This window comes from Apodemus sylvaticus, chromosome 18 (genome assembly GCF_947179515.1).
Source record: "Apodemus sylvaticus chromosome 18, mApoSyl1.1, whole genome shotgun sequence".
Lineage (NCBI taxonomy): Eukaryota > Metazoa > Chordata > Mammalia > Rodentia > Muridae > Apodemus > Apodemus sylvaticus.
Window position 1 is genome coordinate 26033894 of NC_067489.1, and position 18077 is coordinate 26051970.

General features: G+C 41.8%; 1 protein-coding gene across 6 annotated transcripts in view; it reads right to left on the minus strand.

Moving 5' to 3' along the window:
• Positions 1 to 837: 837 nt before the first annotated feature.
• The window catches only part of Unc5d (unc-5 netrin receptor D), a 534361-nt gene continuing 517121 nt past the window's right edge, over positions 838 to 18077 (minus strand). For all 6 annotated transcript variants that reach the window (XM_052162698.1, XM_052162699.1, XM_052162701.1 and 3 more), the window contains 2 exons: positions 14051 to 14229; positions 838 to 1530 (listed from right to left, as the gene is read on the minus strand). In XM_052162698.1, coding sequence (XP_052018658.1) covers positions 1326 to 1530; positions 14051 to 14229 — 384 coding nt within the window. In that variant the 3' untranslated portion in view covers positions 838 to 1325. The remainder of the gene's footprint in view (positions 1531 to 14050; positions 14230 to 18077) is intronic.

Genomic DNA, 18077 nt, shown 5'->3' on the forward strand with positions numbered 1-18077 from the left:
CTTAAAATGAAAGCTATGAGTTAACACTATTAAGGAGAAAGTATACATGGTGAGGCTAGGCAGTCTCACACAGAAGAGAGCACAGGAGTCTCTCTGAAAAGTCTCTAGGAAAGTGTGGTAGAATTCTATTCCTTGGAAGCATTTATTCACTCACTCACTCATTCACTCACTCACTCACTCACTCACTCACCCCTCACTCAGGTGTTACTCAGAAAGGCTATCAGGTAAGTTTCCAAAAGACGATGGCAGGATGTCCTAAAGCCCTATTGAGACATACTGTGACAGCATAGTACAAAAGGTTAGAAGATTTCCAGAATCTGGATTGAAAAACATGGCAAAACACATTTCTTATGTGAAAAGTGTTAGAGAACTTGGGTTAATGACCCTTCTCCTAGAATCAGCGCCTACGCAAAGCCTGAAATATCTGCAGTCTATTATATTTTCTTGGACCTGATCTAGCCTCTCCTGTCACCACTCCATGGAATAAGCCATATTGTAACAGCACTCTGAGATTACAGTGGCTGGGCTGGGAACAGAGGTTGGTTGTCCTGCTCTATTGAGTTAGGGGAAGTATGTTTCCATATTGAAATGAATAACTATGTTCTTTACTGTCTCCATACTGCAATCTTTCAGGATGGGAGAGAAATGAGTTTTGTCTTGGGGGCGGGCGGGTGGGTGGGTGGGGGATGAAGGTGAGGTACCAAGAACTAGTTTGAGGTCAATCTCCCTTCTTGTTTTTATCTCTGTTAAGTGACTCATATAATAAGTGCTGGTGTGATGTACTCAGAGTCTCAATTCTAAATGCCCCCCTCCCCCCGACATTGGTGACATCATACTAATAGGTTGGCGATCTGGTTTCCCCTTTGAAAGCTAGTCTTGCCATGATTTCCAACCTCCTGGATGCCAGTTGGTTGGAATCTGAAAAATCTGGACTCAGAATCAGCTGGCCCAGTGGGGCAAGTCATTAAAAACCTGTTTCCAAGCATGCACTTAATCTCTGCCTTCATGGCTTTACTGTGGTGTGTCTGGTTTCCAGAACTACTTGTATCTACAGGTACCTTCACTTTTATCCTCAGCAGTCCAAATCTGAGGAGCATATCCAATGTTTACCCGTGTGTGGATTCAGAGGGAATAGCAGGGTTCTCTCTTTCTCCCACTGTTAACATGGTTTACCTACATCAAACTCATTTTCTTCATCCAAGGATTCTCACTGACTCTCAATAAAGGCTGAATTCCCCCAAATGCCCCTGGGCAGAAATCTGCCTCGTCCCTGCCACTGCTCTGAAGCAGGCTATGACTAGTGCTGCCTCAAGAGAAGAAACAGACTAGAGTCCATTTTGCCTGCTGTAGTTGAAGTCGGCGTCGTCGATCTGGGACTCTGTGATGTTTGATAGTTTCGTGTGTGTCCTCCCAATCTCTTCGAGGGCACAGGCGAGTGAGTCAAGATCTCCGTCCTGTTGGTGACGAGCCTCCCAGAGGTTCAGAATGACAGCGGAGGGGCTGCTTTGGGTAGCAAAATATGATAAATTCCTAGATAAAATTAAACACAGGAGAAATAAATAGGAATGATAAGACAAATGTTCTCTGTAAAGAAATCAGAATTAAGTTTAAAGGTTTATATATTTATATGTATTTGTTTGGGCTTGTTTCTGCTCAAGTGTACCACATGCTTGCTGGTACGCTAATAACACCAAGAGAGTGTTGGTTCTGCTGGAATTGTAGTTACAAGCAGTTGAGAGCTGCCATGTGGGTGCTGGGACCAAACCAAGGTAATCTGCATAGCATTAAGTGCCATTAACTGTTAAGCCATCTCACCAGCCCCTAAAATGACCTTTAAAGGGCACCAATAAAATAGTGGTAGAAAGGTACATAGAGGCAAGCCTGAGGCAGTCTGGTTTGTATTCCAACACTATACTACAGCTACACAAGAGAATGATCCTAGTGGCTTCTTCTTTTGGGTCTTCCCATGTTCCTTCCCTTTCTTAAGCTACACGTGTGAATATATACGTGTGTTTCCCTGTTCACTGTTCTCTTGAAATGTTCTTTTACACTAGTTTATATGAAGTAAACTCACTCCTTGTTTTTCAAATACTTTCCTCCCCACGTCCTCGACAAATATAAGAGCTGCCAAGGTTTTGTCTTCAATTTCTGACCACTCCTCCTTTGGGGCTAAATGTCTACTTCCCATTTTCTTGGCTAATTAAACTGTTTATAGGGTTTATTATTGCCTTAGGGGTTGGTGCAATTATAGATCTATCTACCACTTCAACCTTAGTGGATCAGAAATTCTCACTTCAATATCCTCAAATGACTAACTGTAAGAACTGGTGTTTATGATCCTTTTTTTTTCTGATCCCTGACACTAGGAGATTTGTTTGTGACCCTTTCATCCCTTGATAAACTCACTCACTTTTCACATCTAACAAGGGGACAGACTTCATTTATATCTTAGTATGTCAGGATGTATATCACAACAAAGGACTTGGAACTCTGTCTCTAAAATCTTAGACACAGACTGTATTGCTACATTCTATTTTCAAGTCATAAGAAATCCTATGTTCATGCTTATCATAGTATGACTTCAGTGAAACTATGGAGATTTTACACACACACACACACACACACACACTTCCCCTTCATCTAAACCCTACTCTGTTTTCATTCTTGACCACAAAACTTTGAAAGCTAGAGATCATATTTAATCATTGGCCGAATCTTCCATAGCATTTATCATAATACTGTGACAGGCATTTATTCAACATCCATTAGCTGACATTAACTGAGTAATTGATTCTTACATGTCTTTTCCAGATGATATAGCATCTTCAGTGAAAGAAAAAAAAATGAACCCTAACCTTTTGGACAATAACTTTGCTAGGATGAGGACTAAGATGACACAAAGGATTAAAGGTCAGTGTTTTTCATGGGGACTTTTAAAGTAAGGACAGAAATGTCATTCCCAATGAAATTTTAGTGTTTTGGGAAGAAACTATTTGCAGAACACTTTCTATTTTGAAGAAAGCAGTATTCCCAGCATACAGTCACAGAGTGGGATCCTAGAAAGAGTAGGTCACAAGAGAAGATGAGTGTCCAATCATATATAAATACTTACAGGAAACATACACACAGTGTATGCACAACTGGTTATCAAAAGGCATACAGAGCAGAATTATTCCACATATCTTCAACTAATAATAACTTTTAACAAAGGAAGGGACAAGGCCAGCTCAGTCATATTGACACTAACCTCTAGTTCCTTCAATGCTTTCATGCCTTCCTCTGCCTGCTCTCTCATCTTCCTGCCCCATTCGTTGGCTCCACCTACAACCCAGCCACACCCAGCTTTTTTTAAATGGTGATTAATGTCTATGCTAATGTAAACAGTAAATTCTGCTTGAGTTCTTTGGAAGGATTCTTGTTCTTTTTATCTAAAAACTTTGAGTTGCGTATTAACAGTTTCTCCCTTCTGTCTGTAGGAAGATAGTTCTAGAAGTTGCTGGCTCTCACTATATTCCCTTTGCTGAGGTTCAGGCAGTTCAGAACTGGAAAGGATGGTGGGAAAATAGGCACATGCTAGCAGGTGTGGCCATCACTTTCCTTATCAATTTTTGGAAGGAATAAAAAGTTTTTATGATCTCCAGTGTTGTCCAAAAGGCATCAAGCACAGGCTGAGTTGTGGCTCAGTGGTAGAGGCTAGCCTAGCCATGGTTGGATCTCCAGGACTTCTCTTCCTACAAACAAAATAGTATCTCTAACCAAAAGAGCAATATTGCAATATTACCACTCCCATTTTACTTGGGGCTGCTGATGGGTTTTTTTTTTTTCATTTTTTTTTAAATTAAACAACAATAGGCTTTTGTACTGTGACTGGAACCATAAGGATTCAAATGCTCTACTTCAGAGGTTGTCCAAACTATGGAGGCCAGAGAGAACATAGTTCCAGCTTTGTGGATCTCACACAGCCTGGTTCTCTGCAGTCACTCTACCATGGCACCACAAAAGCAGCAGCTGGCAACATCCATGAGAATGATGGCTGTATCCTAGGAAACCGTGATCGAGTGAAGCTGAAATTTGATTGTCATGTCCTCTCTTACAACATCACTCTCTCTGCTTTTCCCTTTGATGCATTTATAAATGAAGTAAAGATTTTTTTTTTTTTATCAAGATTTGCCCTGTGGTCATTGTGCTGTCTCTGCCCAGTGCTCTTATGATATAACTAGATGTCCACAGTAGAGAGCTAATTCTAAGAAGCTAAGACTGAACTTCCTGCTTTGCGTTTCCTTTGAAACAACAATCTAGATGTCCAGGGTTACTGAGCCCCAACATAGATGGTTTGACTGCAGGACTCTAAGACATTTAACCAATTACACATTTAGGGATCTTTGACACTTCAAGGTAAAAGCTGTAATACTTAATAGTGAAAATCATCAAGCATATGGTTTTGGGGTGGGAAATCTTGGTCCTAGTCTTTAAAATATCCAGGAGCCCACGTTGTGTAGGAGTTCTGTATACACAGTCCTGAAAAAGCACTACAAACTAGACAGTGCCTGCTGTCAGCTGCATGGCTCTGGGAAGCCCTGGGAAAGTACTGGTCTGTGGAAGAGGTACCCAGGGCTAAAGAAACTGAATGTCTAAAGGAGGCAAAAATAAATCTCTCAATTGGCACAGATCTCTGAACATACTGTAGCAAGTGAAATGTACTTCTAAAAGTAACTTTTAGACTCGTTCTTTAAATTTAAACAAACACACTAAGTATAATACATATACATTCCAAGTTTCTATTTATTTTAGTAGATATATGATTGTATTAGTCTTAATCATTTGATTTACCTTGCTATTACCAGACATTTGATAAAATGGTGATTCCCTTTGTATAGTAGAAAACACAACCTGGAAAAAACTAAACTAAAATCTTATTCCAATCGGCTGTCCTTAAAAGATAGTGATGCAGTTTTATAGGGTGCATATATGTAAATGCAATGTGATGTTTTAAAAGTGTTAGGCCATATATGCAACTGCCTTTTTTTATACCACACTTTTGAAATTATTCAGATCCTAATATATGAGTTCCATTTTTCCTAACAGTAATTGTGATGCATTTGGATACCAGGTGGTAAAAATATTTTAGCAAACATTGCTAGTAAAACATGGAATTCATGTTGATTTTAAGCAGTTTCCCAAGAGAGTCACTGGCTCCTTCTCCCTATTTCTCTCTTTGTCCCCCTTTCCTCCCCCCCTTCTCTCTCCCCACTCCCTGTCTCCTCTTCCTCTCTCTGAAACATCACCCAAACATCACCCCAAACCAAAAATTCTATATATGGGAAAAAATCATTTTTCTTTCTCTACAGAAACATTTTTATTATGCTCATTTTAGAGCTCTAAGATTGTTAAGCTATTCACCAAACTGTATAGCTTTTACAAATTCTGACCAACTGAAGTAATTTAAATAGCTAAGATTACTTTTGGTGGTGCCTGACCGATGTCATTTACCATGCAGACAGAAGGTCTAACCCCTGAACTATGAGGTTAATTTTAGAATCTTCTAGGTTTTAAGGTATATAAGTTGAGGGCAGGGGAGAGTTTAAGAGACTATAATAAAATTCATCAAGGTTAGTTCTACTGAAGAGACCTGGGCTGAAGATAGTGCAGCAAAAGCTTCCAGGTATTCAGAGCAGTCCCTACTGTATTCAAATGCAAATACCTTAAAGAATAGTTTACCCTTGTGCTTACTCTAAATGACCCATCAAAGATTAAGTTTGTGGTAACCCTGGAATAAGGGGAAGGCTGTTTTCCAAGGTCACCTGAGCCCCAGGGAATGTATCAAAGCACTGCCAACTTCACACAGCACTTTCTTGAAACTTTTTCAAACCCTCAGACAACGTAGCTTTGCCTTACTCATTTATGGCTATGCGACCAGGACACTTGCTGCCTTTGGGGTTGCAGATGTAATCGGCTGACCATGTTGGTTGGAAGACCCAATATATGACCCTCAAAAGGTACCAGATATTCCTATGATAAATGTGCCAATCAATGTTATTCTAGTATAACAAATATCCTTATATTACATATCCTTAGCACTAGAGACTCTTCTACTAGGTATGGGCCATAATTTCATCCAGTATTGGCACTTCCAGCTAACACTGCCAGCCAATTACATCTGTAACTCCAAAGGCAGCAAGTGAAAGTTTGCTTACATTCTAGAAGAAGAGGAGGAGGAGGAGGAAAAAGAGGAGGAAAAGGAGGAGGAGGAAAAAGAGGAGGAAGAGGAGGAGGAAAAGGAAGAAGAGTAAGAAAGAAAAACAAAAAAAAAGAAGAAAGAAGAAGAAGAAGAAACAAAGATATCTAGCTCAACCTTGTTTTTGTCTTAAAAAAAACTTGGTTTAGGAATATTTTCTTTCTGAGGAGTTTATTAATAAAATAAATAAATAAGTAAAGTCAAGCTGTCTAATAAATTAGAAAACATTGTTTCTAGAATACTGCATAATCCTACTGTACAGTATGGAATAGGGAATTGAAACGCAGTCCTAATGAAACAATATTCGTATCTCTGCTATCATCCTAATTGTCTCATTTAATGAAAGTCTCTTATGTGACCCAAAGCAGCCCTCCACACAGTTCTTTAAATGCAAATACAAAAAGCCATTTTTACTGAGTAACAATAATTGGATAGATACATCGTAACCATTTGTTCTGCTGATCATGTTTCTATCTCCAAACTTACACTAGCAGGGAACTCAAGAGGCAGCAAAGCCACTGTCAAAGTAAAGCAAGAGGAGTCTCATCTGTGACTATTACTGGATGAGCAGGAGACAAGTTCTGTAGGCCAGAGAACAGACCAGGAAGGATGGGGACAGCTGAAGACATTCTCAGATCCACCATGCCAGTTTGATCTTCCTGGCCCCTCCCAGAGTTCCTTTCTACCTAATGTGTCATGTGCTCCCGGAAAGAGAGATAAGATGGGAGCTCCACTCTATGGATAGTGTTTGGAAGCCCCTGGGCCAAGAACTCTCTGTGAGCTGCCAAATGAGAACCTAGCTAGTGATAGCCTGGTTTTAAAGCTCCTGTTTACTCCTCCTGGGACATGCATGACAATTTCTGGCCTTTAGAAATGAAACAATGGCAAAAACCATCAAATCAAGATCTGGACATTACTTTGAGTTGGAATATGTCCATGGGAAAAATAATCCCAATTTCAAGTCAACTTTTTTTTCTTCAATCACCTTCAGACATTTTTAAGAAACCTGAGGGCAGAGTAGGACTACAGCGTATTAAGAGAAAACCATTCAGGCCTGACCGTCAACGAGGGAAGGGTAAAACATTTAGCCCTCTCACTTTGCAAACAACTCAGTATGAGCTTCGATAAAGCCTCACCTATCACCAAAAGGAAATGTGATCTACGGGACAGGCTGATAAATCAGGTGAGATCTTTGCTGTGATTCCACTTCAAGACATCGTCTGCAGACATAGGAGCCTTATTAGCTTTTTGTAATGCTGCTTCTGAGGGAATCATTCTGGCTGGCTGGTTCTGCCATGTCCATCTTTCTACACTTGATCTTAGCCAAAAGGCCGAGAAGCGATGCATGTCCATCTTTCTAGCAAAGGACCATGTTTAAAGGGAGAAGCTTACTGTTGCTATTCTGTCTAAGCTCCACCCCACACCTACCTGGCAATAGCCAGGTATGCCCCGCCCCATTGACCTGGCCCACTATAAGAGGGGCTACTTGCCCCTCCTCTCTCTCTTCACTCTCTTCCATCCCACTCTCATCTCTCTGCCCCTTGGGCTCTCCTCCCCCCCCTCCACGTGGTCATGGCCGGCCTCCACTCCACTTCTCTACTCTCTTCTCTCTCTCTCTCTGCCTCTGTAACTCCCATCCTCTACCTTGAATAAACTCTATTCTATACCATGCCTGTGTGTGTGTGGTCCCTCAGGGGGAAGAGGTGCTGGGGCAGGGGCCGGCCTGGGCACCCCGTTCCCCGACTCTGCCCGTGCCACACTCCCTAAACCCCCAATCCTCTCTTTTTAAGCTCCTTCATTTGGTGCTGTGACTCCGGATGAGAAACACCGTGGGTTTTGCTTAAGCCCCCTTCACTTAGTTTTTCAAAGATCAGCAGGAACTTACCAGTGCCTGGAAATAAATAAATAAATAAATAAATAAATAAATAAATAAATAAATAAAACCTGGAGCCACCCGCTTTCAAAGCCGTCCCTTGCCATCGCCCCTCGGCACTAACAGTGGGAGCACCAGCTCATAAAAAGGTTTCTTTTACCATCTTGCCTTCAGGATGGACACCTGCCACTTACAGTCGCCATCCAGCTCGTTCCTGGCTAAACCTGTCCCGGGGCTGTCTCTTTTCTGCTTCATATCAGCAGGCAGTGTCATGAGTCGTTGACTTCAGCAGAATGAAACCCAAATACCCACGACTCCGCTGCATTGGGTCCCTCTGGCCTCATGGGCTTTTCTGATTTCAGACCCTGAGTCAGTTCGCTGGACTAGAACCAGCAAATCTGATTTAAACTTTATTGTATTGTACCTCCAGGGACCAAATAATGCTATTTCCCTGTGCATTAATTCTCCTAGATATCATGAAGGATTTTTATTATTATAACTATTTTTTATTTGGAAATGGCAGCTGTAAAGGTAAAGGAGGTAGTTTCTGGCTTCTAGCCTGCAGAACCAAGAAAACTCCATCTGGTGCGATAGCAGTATATTTCAAAACAGGAAGGAGGGAGGAGCTGCTGCATGAATTCTGGGCGGATCTCCGTGTGCATCTCTCTTCCCCTCCCCTCTTCTCCTCCAAGGCCTGCTCTGGAACTTTGCTGCCTTTGAAAATTCTGAGCAGTTCTTTTGATCAGATGACTAGCTGCCTTATGACTCCCTGGGTCCTTTCTGTCCACCCTCTGGCCATTTTACTACTCTGTGGCTTCCAATTAAGAGGGTGGACAATGGGACTGAAAAGATACGACTTCAATGCAAGAAGCCTCTGCTTCTCATTAAACGTCCTGCTGAAAGCTGTGGAGGAACGAAAACAAGATGTCACCATGTGATTTATCAGCCACAAGGCAGGGGGAGGAGTTCCATTCCTTCTCAACCTTTACAGCACCACCCATGAACCCGAACACCTGAGACACATTTGATCTGTTTGAACTAGATGGCTAATATGAAATATGTCTCTCGGGCATTGCTGCCAGATTTTCAAATATGTGTACTATTAGGGAAGGCCTTGGGAAAGACAGCTAATAAGATGTAATTTTCTTCTACTTTGGCTGCTTCCCTTCTATTCATCCAGCCATATCACATGCATCTGTTCCCATAGCAACTCAGGAAAGCTTTGGTCTCACAAGAGTTCCTTGAATGTCGAAATCACAAGGCCTGGAATATCTAGTCACAGGCTTCACACACTAAGACACACAAGAAAAGACAACTTTGGGTTTGTGGCTTGTTTTCGTATTAAGATTCATTTTCAAAAACCCTTGATCCATTGTGTGTGTCCATTTGATTTCTGAAGAGACAGAATGTCACTTCAGATCAAGGATCTAGGATAGTGTCCTGTGAGAGAGTTCATATCAAGTATTCAAGGATTATTTATTGAATTTCTCCTAGGTTGACAGCCTTATCTATACGTGTTTAATGGTAATTTAGAAACAAGTATCAAAAAATGTGAAATAAGATGTCAGTTTAGATATGGTGGGATATTCTGGCTGAAGCAGGTATTTTTAAATATTTATTTATTTTTATGTGTATGAGCACGTTCCTGTATGTGTATCTGTGCACCAAGTGCCTGCCCCATGGTCATGAAGGAGGGCATTGGAGCTCTTGGAACAGGAGTTATAACCAGCTTGGAGCTGTCATTGCTGGAAACTGACTGAACCCAGGCTCTCCACAAGAACTGCAGCGCTCTTGTACAGGGAGCCATCTCCCCAGTACTGGAAGCAGATATTTAATCCGTCCTCAGCAATGCTCTTTATCACCGCTCACTAACCACATGCGGCCAGAGCAATAGATCGTTACTACAGCTGAAATTGCAGGCTATGCATGTAACCTTATATGTCTGTTCATGTAGCAAGTATGATGCTGAGTAAGAGTGAGCCCCGCTCACAGCACTGATAGCTGCAAGAGTTGTCTATGGCATTCTTTCCTGGACTCTGTAGAGTTTTTCATGTGGTCCATGTGGCCAGAAACTCCATCCTGTCTCGTATTCTAACCACAGACAGAGTGAGCCTTAATTGATTGCTATTTTTCCCATGGGTCTTGTTCAGATTTCTCTCTGTCTCCTGTCTCTCTGTGTATATGTGTGTGTGTGTGTGTGTGTGAGAGAGAGAGAGAGAGAGAGAGAGAGAGAGAGAGAGAGAGAGAGAGAGAGAGAATGATCAGCAACACTGATATTTATGTTTGCCAAAGGTGAAGAATGTTTTCAGGACTGAAAGAAAAATTAGAGCAATTAATTACTTTCCTCCATTCTCTTGAGAATCTTCTCTTCGGTGTTGATGGCTATTACTAGAACCTGTTCAGTGCTTTGGGAAGGTGAAAGGAAAGGGAGAGTTGGGTAAAATTTCATCATGTGACCAAAGCAAGAGAAAGGATACCTGCACCTCTGTGCTCACCTTTCTTTTTTTTTTTTTTTTTTTTTTTTTGTGCTCACCTTTCTATTCTGACTCTGAAACAGTGTTCTTATCCAGTGATGGCCTCCATTTTGGCAATTATATGTTTTCCACAGTTCAGATGTACAAGTTTTATACTACGTTATTCCTAACCATGAGAGCTAAATCAGTGATGTGGAATTGCATAATAGGAAACAGAAGTGGATTCCATTCTACCTCTGTCATACATGCTTGTGTGAGGGAGGCTGTGCATCTACCATACTTGTGGGTAACTTCACTGAGGATGGCCCCCATCGGCTCATGTGTTTGAATGCTAGTTCCACACTTTGTGGAACTGTTTGAAAAGGATTAGAAGGTATGGCCTTGTTGAGGTGGGTGTGGCTATTTTGAAGAATGCATGTCTCTCAGGATTAGGTTTGGCATTTCAAAATTCCACACCTGGCCCACACAATCTTGTTCTCTTTGCCTGAAATTTCCAGATTGGATGTTAGCTCCTCAGCTCTTGCTCTAGTACCATGCCTGTCTACCTGATGCCATGCTCCATGCCGTGATATTCATGGACTCCTGCTCTGAAACTATAGTCAACCACAGTTAAATGCTTTCTTTTAAAAGGTACCTTGGTCACGGCATGTCTTTATATAGTAACAGGACAGTAGTCTAAACGAGAATGTAAAAGAAACTCGGGCACTTCTGGAAGATGAGACTGAGCTGAACCAACAGATACCAACAAGGTGGTTCCAAGGAACTTTCCTACTCTGCTTCTCCAGATACTTCAGCATCTGTGTCAGCCCTAGCGTCAGCAGCCTCTTCCACCTTGAAGGAGGTTGGGGATAGCGCTGAAGGGGACTCCTTAGTTCCTGGCAATGTCTTGACAAGAGCAATAAAATCTTAAGGAAGCTTTATTCAATGAGGAATGGATTACTGCAAGTCAGGGCTCTGGAAAAAAACAGACTGAAAGGAAAGACAGAACACTAGGTAGTCCATATAAGCACAGTTCTCTAGAACAGTCAGGCCATCTTGGGTGGGCATGTTTCTCCTGGGCAACTTCATGCCATAGAGCCAGAAAGGTGAGCAGTTGTTGAGTTGCTGGCAGCAGATCCCACATGGCCTAACTAGTTCTTATTTGGCCACTTACAGAAACCGTGCTGACTCTGGTTGAGCATATTTACTTCACAGTTAGGATTTTAAAGATCCAAGCTGGCAAACAAAGAGGAAGGTAGGAAACACTACACACACTGAATTGAATATATTATCTGGATAAGATTGTGAGAGATAAGTAGATCCTACACATTAACGATATTCTAATTTTGTATTCACTGTAGTCATGTCAAGGTGAATAACTAACATTTGTTGAAAAATGCTTTCTGTGCACTGTGTTGGAAAAATTCCACAAAATAGGTATTTGAGTGCCTTGGGGCAGGGGAGTTTAGGCCTTCCTGGTGATGAGATATTAGGGGAAAATAAGCAAGTCAACAAGGCTCATGACCCTGGACTCTGGGAGGGCAGCTAGCTCAAGTGTGGACAATTGATGTTCATTAGTGCTGGGCATAAAAGACACTAAATGCAGTCTATAGTATGGTTTGCAATTTCTCTACAGTATGAGGTCAGAAAGACATGACATTGCAGCATGTACTCTAGGTCATATGTATGTTGTAAATGGACAGTTAGAGCAAACTGGGAGCCCCACATGCTAACCCGATAAATCAGTAGAAATGCACAGGGTATAATACACAGGGAGAGTGCAACAACTATCAGTTTGTTACTTTGAAAATCACAACCTTTCACAATTAGAATACAGACAATATACCATCTATTCTATATGCCCATTACTAGAAAGAAAGACTTGTGGATGTAACTGACATGTTTATACAGATGGGTATTGGCTCCAGCACAAGGGTGTGGAGACGACATGGGTCACTGCTGAGCAAGGACCCTCTTTTCTTCTGTCCCCTTCTGTCCCCTCCTGTCCCTTTCTCTCCTCTAATCTTCTCTTCTCTCCTCTCTTCCCCTCTCCTCTTTTCTCCTCTCTTCTTCCTGTCTCCCATCTCCTCTTCTCCTCTTCCCTCCCTTCGTCTCCTCACCTATTTTTTCTTTATCCTATGCACTATCGTTCAACAAAATTTTCTTGTTCTACTTTTTGTCCTGTTGTCCATATTGACCAGAAAGTGAACTTGACACCATCATGGTATTCATGGATGACAATCAAGAAATCTCTCCTGTTTTAAACTTGCTAAGTTTGGAAGCTGACTAAGCTACTGTATTTCCTATACAATCATATTTTTTTTTAATGCTTCCATTTTCGGTCTAAAGCCTTGCCTTTTCAAGAAGCTACCTATTCTCTTTGGGTCTGTCTATTCTCTGTAAATTCATTTTCTTCTGGCAGCAGTGCCTCTGGTTTCTGGTTGGATCCTTTATTTGTGGATTCTGGTCCCATTCTGAGGCAGGGAGCAGTATTCTATCTTTTCTTGGCAGATACCTAGCCCCTTGCCCCTTTTAGACAGAAAAGAGTCAGGTATGAGTCTGTGAAAATAAAGAGGGAAAAGTGAAAAGGGAGAACAAGCCAAACAAGGGAGGGAAAATCCAAGCAAGGGAGAGAAAACCCTTTTGTCTGAAAGAAAACAAACAAACAAACAAAAAAACTAAACAAAAACCAAAGCAAAGCAATAGTACCAAAGGCAAAGAAAATCAAAATGATGCATAAAACCCAACCTTAGCTTATTCTGGGTTCTAGAGGGAGTTATGAAGAGGAGGGTTTCATTTTCCTTATCCCCACAAGTCAACCCAAACCCAGTGCACACCAGCCTCACACTACCCACTGGTGTTGCTTTGAGGAACTCACCAATGCCTCTGCTCCTCTGAGGTAATGAAGCCTATTGAGGGTTTCTGTGTTCCAGACAGCTCTAGGACAGGACGTCAGCAGCTAACCTAAATGAGCACTTTTGCTCTTGGTAGCACACTGTTTGGGTGGTGGTGTCAAGGTAATTTTCTCTTCACTTGGCGGCAGGTCTAAAAGTTGTCCTGAAATTCCCTCTAAATCGCATCTAGGCACCCATTGTTGAAGACTGAGCATGTCCCCGTTAGGGGCAAAGCAGTGCCTACCATTTTACCTGTTGGCGAGAGGACAGCAGGATATTTGCTGCCCTGTGTCTATGTCCCCGTGTAAGCTATGTTCTACTCATTTGCCAGGACAGCACAGTCTAGGCCTCTGTTTCTGTAACCCAAATAGTAAACCTGGACACAGAGCCAGAACCAAGGTAGAGCTTTTCGGTAGTGTGCCCTGAGTCAGGGTGAGATGGCAGTAGACACCAAACGCTGGTACTAGAGCTGGACTCCATATAAAGATGGGCTAGAGTTGTACACCAGGATCCCAAGTCCGCCTGGTTGCCCACACTCCTTTAATTTGTCAGAGTTTGTAAAGTCAAAGCATTTCAAAAGTTGCCCCCAAATTACCTATTGATGCTGTTTTTCTGCGCTAACATCTGCCAGTCCTTGCCTTTGGCGTTGGGGGTATCAAACGTAGCGCAGATCCTCTGTCTGATGGAATAGGGAATTTTGAAGGCTTTCGGGCCAGTCTGTGCAGGGAATGTACTGTCCTCTTGTGCGAAGAAAGTGATGGTTTCTCGTTCACTCTATAAACAAGATAAGTGATATGTGATCAGGCCCAAAGAAAAACACCGCTGACATTTTTTATTTGTGAAAAAATCTATGTTAACATGCATGCTCCAAATGCATACATAAAACACACTGACAGGTTCCCTTAGTTTTCAAAATAGTAAAGACCTTTTTTAGTGGCCCATCAATCATGCCTGAAAGATTTACAGTGGCCTCTTCGACTCAGAGATATCATAGGTCACCAGCTCCTAATATCCTGCCCTGTCTAGAAAGGAAAGAATTAGGTAGTTTTTATTTTATTTTGAAAGGCTTTTGGAAAGATGGGAATTAGTAAGAAGAAGCTACCTGGTGACAGATTTGGGTTCAGGATGAAGAATGACCCTCTGGTACTCATTGAGACCAAAGACAAATGGGCTGATCAAAGCAGCAGACTGGGAAGCTGTAAAGGCAGGGAGGGAGACTGTATGCTAATGCTACAAAAGTTCGTTCTGTTCCTTACTCCTGAAGTTGTATAGCACTAGGATTAATCCCATTTTTTTATTTAACAAGATAGACTCTGCCAGAGACGTTGTTCCTGTGAGCTGTGCACAGTGACAGCTGGAAGGCTTCTACATGCTGTCTGCCCAGCTGCTTCTAATGGACAGCTGCCCAGGAAGAAAACAACATTTAGGTCACCACACCCATGATGAAGTCACAAGGAGATCTGGCAGATTGCAGTGGTGGCCAATAGATTCGTGTGGACTAATAGATTTGTAAGAATTTATAAATATCAGGTGCAATGAAGCCCATGATTATTATGTGCCATAAAATAAAAGGGACACTGCTGACATAATTAAAGGGCCTAATCAGATGACTTTGAGTTAATTATTTTTCTTTTCCCTTATGGTTTTAGCCTAGCCCACAGGTTAATCCTGTGATTACACACCTTCAATGGAGAAAAGGATAACTCTTCTGGAATGTATATTCTCTCTCTCTCTCTCTCTCTCTCCATTCCCTGTCTTCCTCTCCCTTTCTCCTTCTTTCTCTTGCCCACTTTGCTTTTGACTGTACCAAGGATTGAATTCTGTGCCTGTGTAAGTTAGGAAAATACACTACCATTGAGATGCACAGTCCAGATTTGAAGGCATCCCCTACTGCTCTGGAAGAGGAAGATGAAAACACGCCCATTCTGCAAATTGCTTGGGAAGGAGATAGATGTGTAGCTAGGATCCAAGAACAACCCTTGGCCTATGCATATCATATGCAATGGGGACCCGTGCCCCACAGAACAAGGAACTGAGGTTTTACCAACAACTTGGACAACCTTGGACTCTCAAGAACAATAAGAATATTTCGCTAGCCAACACCTTGGTTCTGCTGAGATCTTGACCAGAGAATGCAGCTATGCTTGGACTTCTGACTTTTAAAAATAGGAATTTTCTTTATGCTTCTAAATTGTTAGCAATCTGTTATGTGAATAAGGAAAAGTAATTTAAGGATAGTTTAGGGACTGGATAGGATTCTTTAAACTCCACTCAGCTAGCATTTAGATGAAGAACTTGTGTGCTGCATGCATCTTCAAGTCAGCACATGCTTCATTACTGCCCCAAATGCTGTTCGGATTTCTCCGTGACTCATGACTTTATTATGTCTTTCGACTGTGAGTACCTCAGTCACCATGACCCTCCTCAGCTTATGTCAGCCTTGTATGTTTTCTTCCAAATCTTTCAGCTAAAGGGACTGGCTGACGTAGAGGTTTTATTAATGATTGGCAATGTTTTTTATGTTTCCCATTATCATTGGACAGGGTAAGACGGTCTGAGTCTTGGAATCCCGAGATGCACTGAAGAAGTGTATCTGAGATGCCCTGAGAGAGAAGGGCTTCATGGTCAAATGCACTGTGAGGTACCCCATCCAACATTCCCATCGTCACTGGAGTTCAACTGACTGGTTCCATTTCTGTTCTAGTCTACATCACAAATCAATCTTAAACAAATTCTTCCCATGCTTGGGTTTGGCATGATCTACGAACAAAAGCAGTTTTTAAATCAGGATGCTTTAAATTGCTTTGCAGTAGGGCTCTACAGTCCTGGCTTGTAACTCTGAATGCTATAAAAATCTTCCGTCTCAGCTTCCTAATCAGACGTCCGACCAAGTTTGCAGACTCAACAGACAGTTAGTAAGCTTGTAAAAAGCCACCCAAGTAATTTGTGACACACCTGAAACTACAAGTTGGAAGTCTTAGTAACTACACCAGTCCCCGTTTTACTGCTTCAAAACAAATATGAACTACACATAGCAGAGAGCTTATAAAAAAAAAATCCTGTGTGGGTGACATTAATAGTATGCTTTGGAAATTTATATGGAGGAGAGTTTTCATGGAAGAAGTGTTTGAGTTGGCCTTGAAGGATTGGTAGGCATCCCCTGAACAGACTTTGTGCAGATAGGTTCTTATTTCGGGCAGAGTGGACAATTCTGTTCTGATATATTGGATGGTTATAAAATAAGCCAACCAGGCTTCTTACTGCATAAAATAGGTTACAAGGAGACATTATTTTTTATCATGGTTTGTAAAATTTCTTTTAGCCTCTAAAAATGCAAATCAAGTAGGAATAGCTTCCTTACAGATTTTCTGACTTGAAGACTGCTGCAGAAAGTAAGGGAGGGGAGGGGATCCTGAATGGTGGGGGGTTGGTGGGGATAGAAAAAAAAGACATTTACAGAAGGTAACATGGGAGTCTTCTGTGTGAAATGGCATCAAAGGTTATTAACCTAGGGGAAGGTGGATTGAAAGCAAAAAACCAAACCAAACCAAACCAAACAAACAAACAAAGGTACGGTCTAAACAATTGAAAGATACAAAATTTGCTTTGGACCATGTTACTTGGAATTGTTTTGAATAGTAGGATCATGGGTTGAGACTGCAGGGAACGTACGCTGGTTGGCAGGTAGAGTACTTAGCTAGTATATGTAAGGTCCTACATTTAATTCTCAGCATGACCAAAAAAAAAAAGCATTGTATGTGTTTGTGGACGTGTGTTTATGCACATGTGTGTGCATGTGTATGTGTGGGTGTGTGCATGCGTGTTAGGGAGAGAGGTAGAAGCCTTTAGGTATTTTCCTCAGTTGCTCTCTACCTCATTTATTGAGACAGGGTTTCTCACTGAACGGGGAGCATTATGGCTCCAATAGCTGACCAGCAAGCTCTGGTGATCCTCCTGCCTCTGCCTCTCCAGGGAAGGGGTTAAAGACGCATGCACCCCTGCACTTGGCTTTTAGCTATTATCAGTGCTGGGGATCTGAGATTGGGGCCTCATGCTTCACAGAAGTACTTTGCTCACTGAGCAGTCGTCCTTAAACTGCGTAGTCTTCTAAACCAAAACGATCAGACCAGATCTCAGGCTGTGTCAATGGGCTAGTCAGGATAGTTTGACCCCCAAGACTCTCTTGGCAGAAGAAAAGCCACCTCACAGCATGAAACGAAGCAGAAGAAGAGTGTGTTTCCTTTGAAGGTGAATAAAATACATGAGGTTGAATCTAAAAATAAGCATTTTCAAAAAATTTAATAAGTGGATCCACTTCACTCTTAAAATTTCCAAACTTAAATATTTCCCTTCTACCAGAGTGACACTTTATGTAACATTTATGATGTATTCGAGAAGACAGCTGAGCCAAGTAATAAGAATGCTGAAGTTACATCACATTCCCTGATTGTTTAAATTAAATATGCAGAGGAACAGTAGATTTTCATGCTCTGTACATCTGAGATAAGCGGCTGTTACCTGGCAAGCACAGGGAGTTGTAAATCAACGCGAGATCCCGAGTACTCTGTTTTATAGCAGACAAATTATCCCCCAACTTCCACCGCTTTTGGAGGAAAGATAAG